At 39.8% G+C, this 4,294-nt stretch overlaps 1 protein-coding gene across 1 annotated transcript; it reads left to right on the top strand.

Annotated features, from left to right (window-relative positions):
- The first annotated feature begins 2,158 nt into the window (after positions 1 to 2,158).
- Positions 2,159 to 3,103, top strand: LOC138908583 (uncharacterized). Its single transcript, XM_070199260.1, has 2 exons — positions 2,159 to 2,178; positions 2,527 to 3,103. Exons 1-2 carry the CDS (start codon positions 2,159 to 2,161, stop codon positions 3,101 to 3,103), a joined length of 597 nt encoding a protein of 198 aa, XP_070055361.1.
- The last annotated feature ends 1,191 nt before the right edge of the window (positions 3,104 to 4,294 follow it).

Here is a 4,294-nt window from a genome sequence, read left to right as displayed (position 1 = left end):
GACAACGCAACATAAGGATAATGATTCAGAGGATCTGGAAGAGGATATAATACCCGAGGAAATTGTCAGAGAAGTGGAAAATTTTGAAAACAAGCCTAAGTCCAATTTGGATGAAACTGAAACAGTTAATTTGGGAGACTCTGAAACAGTCAAGGAAATGCGTGTAAGCATTCACCTATCACTGTTAGAGAAGGCAAAGTACGTCCGGTTCTTGTAGGAGTATGAGGATATTTTTGCATGTTCCTATAATGATATGACCGGTTTGAGCACTCCATAGCGGCTCATAAACTACCTACCAATCCTATGTGTCCGCCTGTAAAGTAGAAGCTCAGAAAATTAAAGACAGATATGAGTCTAAAAATAAAAGATGAAGTCACCAAGCAGATCAAAGCCAAGGTTCTCAGAGTGGTTGAATATCCTACCTGGTTGGCTAACATTGTGCCAGTTCCAAAGAAATATGGGAAAGTCAGAGTGTGTGTCGACTATCGGGACTTAAACAGAGAAAGTCCCAAAGATGATTTCCTGTTGCCCAATATACACATACTGATCGACAACTGTGCCAAGCATGAACTCCAATCCTTTGTGGATTGCTTCGCGGGATATCATCAGATCTGGATGGATGAAGAGGATGCCGAAAAGATAGCCTTTATTACACTATGGGGAGTGTATTGCTACAAAATGATGTCATTTGGACTGAAGAAAGATGCGATGAGTTTCTTAGGGTGTCTCAATTACATCAGCCATTTCATAGCACAATCAACTGTGATTTGTGAACCAATTTTCAAAATGTTAAAGAAAGAAGCTGCGACAAGTTGGACTGAGGAATGCCAGAAAGCCATTGACAAAATCAAGGAATATTTGTCCACACCGCCTGTTCTGGTCCCACCAGAACCTGGGAGACCTCTGCTACTTTATTTATCTATACTGGATGGGGCTTTCGGCTGTGTCTTGGGACAACAGGATGAGATGGGAAGAAATGAACATGCCATATACTATTTAAGTGAGAAGTTCACACCCTATGAAGCATGGTATTCTTTGCTAGAGCGCACCTGCTGCACTTTGACGTGGATAGATAAGAAGTTGAGGCACTACTTCTATGCCTACACCACATATCTCATATCAAGAATGGATCCGTTAAAATACATCTTCCATAAATCCATGCCTACGGGAAAGTTGGCAAAATGGCCGATACTATTGAGTGAGTTCGACATCATTTATGTAACTCAAAAGGCGGTCAAGGGGCAAGTGTTGGCAGATCATCTGGCAGAAAATCCTGTGGGTGGAGGATACGAACCACTGAAAACGTATTTTCCCGATGAAGAAGTATCATTCGTAGGAGAAGATATCACCGAAACCTATGACGGTTGGAGAATGCTCTTCGATAGAGCTGCAAACTTCAAACGAGTAGGAAATGGAGCAGTTTTAGTGTCAGAAACAGGTCAACACTATCCAGTATCCGCAAAGCTCAGGTTTTCGTGTACCAACAATATGGAAGAATATGAGGCCTGCATCTTGAGGCTCAAGTTGGCAATTGACATGAACGTTCAGGAATTGCTGGTAATTGGAGATTCAGACCTTCTGGTACATCAGGTTCTAGGAGAATGGGCTACAAAGAAAACCAAAATATTGCAATATTTGTACTACGTACAAGAATTAAGGAAGATATTCACAAAAATAGAGTTCAAACATGTTCCGAGAAACCAGAATGAGTTCGCAGATGCGTTGGCCACTCTATCTTCCATGATACAACACCCAGACAAGAATTTCATCGATCCTATTCCAGTTGGGATCTATAATCAGCCAGCTTATTGTGCTCATGTTGAAGAAGAAACTGATGGGAATCCATGGTTTCATGACATCAAAGAATACTTGGCAAAAGGAGAGTACCCGGAGTACGCTCGAAGGACTCCAGAAGTGGAGAGTACCCGGAGTACCATGGTTTCATGACATCAAAGACCTTCGAAGATTGTCCAACCCTTTCTTCAAAAGTGGAGGAATTCTGTACAGAAAGACTCCAGACCTAGGATTATTATGATGTGTTGACGCCAAGGAAGCTTCCAAACTGCTCGAAGAGATACATGCCAGAACTTGCGGACCACACACGAACAGTTTTGTTTTAGCCAAGAAGGTATTAAGAGCCGGATATTTTTGGATGACTATGGAAGCAGACTGCATCAGGTATGTTCAAATGTGTCATCAGTGCCAAATACATGCAGATATGATACGAGTGCCACCCAATTAACTCAATGCAACAAGTGCACCTTAGCCTTTTGCCGCTTGGGTGATGGATGTCATCGGTCCAATCGAACCCGCCACTTCAAATGGGCACATGTTCATTCTAGTGGCCATAGATTATTTCACAAAATAGGTTGATGCCACATCTTACACGGCTGTAACTAAAAAGGTCGTCGCGAATTTCGTTAGGGATCGTATTGTCTGTCGATTCGGGGCACCGGAATCAATCATCACCGACAACGCCGCCAACCTTAACAGTGATTTGATGAAATCCATGTGTGAAACCTTCAGGATCAAGCATAAGAATTCCACAGCATACAGGCCACAAATGAATGGAGCTATGGAAGCCGCCAATAAAAACATCAATAAGATATTAAGGAAGATGGTAGACATTCATAAACAATTGCATGAGAAGTTACCATTTGCCCTACTTGGATATCGTACCACGGTTCGCACATCAACTCAGGCAGCTCCTTATTTGCTGGTCTATGGCACTGAAGCCGTCATTCCTGTCGAAGTAAAAATTCCTTCTTTAAGAATCATACAAGAGGATGAGCTCAGTGATGCAGAATGGATACGAAGTCGTTATGAGCAACTGTCTCTCATTGACGGAAAAATAATGAACGCAGTATGTCACAATCAACTTTACCAGAACAGAATGTCCAAAGCTTTCAACAAAAAGGTCAGGTCTAGACAATTTACACTGGGGCAACTAGTGCTGAAGCGGATCGTCTCGCATCAAGATGACGCCAAAGGGAAATTTTCACCCAATTGGCAAGGTCCCCACATGGTTCATCGAGTATTAACAGGAGGAGCGCTCATACTTGCAGAGATTGTTGATACCCAACTTTTCCCTCATATTTTTTAAAATGTATATATATACTTTCAAAATAGTATATTTACATCATCATTTAGTTTATAAACCTATACAAGCATTGTTTCATAATTTTCCATAATTTTTAAAAGCTTTAAATTAATCTCTTTCTGCATTTTATTGTGTAAATATCCAATAATTATCCTTCAAATTATTTTAATGATGATTTAATCATATAACTTATTATTTACACCAACACATATATTTTATAATATTTTACCTCATTTTTTCATAATTACATTTGCATTTTTAGGCTAATTGCACATTTTTTGCAATAATAGTCTATATTCATGTTAAGTTATTATTTTCAATCATTTTAGTGCACAAATAATAATTTTTGTTATTTATTAATTATTTTTATAAATTATTGTTTTGATAAATATTGGGTATTTAAAAACTAGTCCCAATTCCTAAACAATTTCGGCCCAAAACCCCCAATACCTCAGCCCAAACCAGATGACTCATTGATCCTAAACCCGGTTGCAACCCGCCTAAGCCAACCCGACCCAAACCTCTTAAAATTATGTCCGTTGATCTTTAAGATCAACGGCCCACATTTAATCCCTCCTTTTAATTATCCCCTCGCCCCAAACCCTAATCACTCCCCTCCAATCCGCCGCCCTCATATCCTCTCAATCTCCCCTCCATCTCTTAAGAACCCTAAAACCGCCGCCCCCCTAATTCTTCTCCTAATCCCACCAAATATGGGATTTGATGGCTATTTCTTACCATTTTCGACCTCTTTTTGGTACTAGCTATTCTCCTATAGTTCTTGCCTAAACATGGAAAGCAGATCTCTCCGAAATCGAATCAAAAATGGTTCAAATCCCTGATGTTTTAGTGTTATTCTGTCTATATGCGTCCTATGCTACTGTGAGTACGATTTTTGTTTATATTCTGTTGATACTTACTTTCCCTAAAAACTAGGGTTTACAGATCTCTTAAATTAATTTTTAGAACTATTTGTACATCTATTTTCCTTGTTTGTCGCTTAAATCACTCTGTTACTGTTTGATTTTTACTATTATATAAACCCCTCCCCAATTCCTTTCTAGGGGAAGACTTCAATCGCTAATTTTCAATGAAAACATTAGGGCTTTACTCTGTGTTCATTTATTCTCTTGTTCTGTTTTTGGCTCTTGGCTGGCTGAAAGCCAAGGCCACCGGACTTCCTACTTTTCCGAC

This window comes from Nicotiana tomentosiformis, chromosome 3 (assembly GCF_000390325.3).
Source record: "Nicotiana tomentosiformis chromosome 3, ASM39032v3, whole genome shotgun sequence".
Taxonomy (NCBI): domain Eukaryota; kingdom Viridiplantae; phylum Streptophyta; class Magnoliopsida; order Solanales; family Solanaceae; genus Nicotiana; species Nicotiana tomentosiformis.
Note: the sequence above shows the minus strand (reverse complement) of the source record. Positions and strands in the feature narration are given on the sequence as shown.

Bases quoted from the DNA above. Each gene is read 5' to 3' on its own strand.
- LOC138908583 (XM_070199260.1), top strand. From the start codon at position 2,159: ATGGAAGCAGACTGCATCAG. The intron at 2,179-2,526 runs GTATGTTCAAAT...TGAAACCTTCAG, and splicing joins ATGGAAGCAGACTGCATCAG to GATCAAGCATAAGAATTCCA.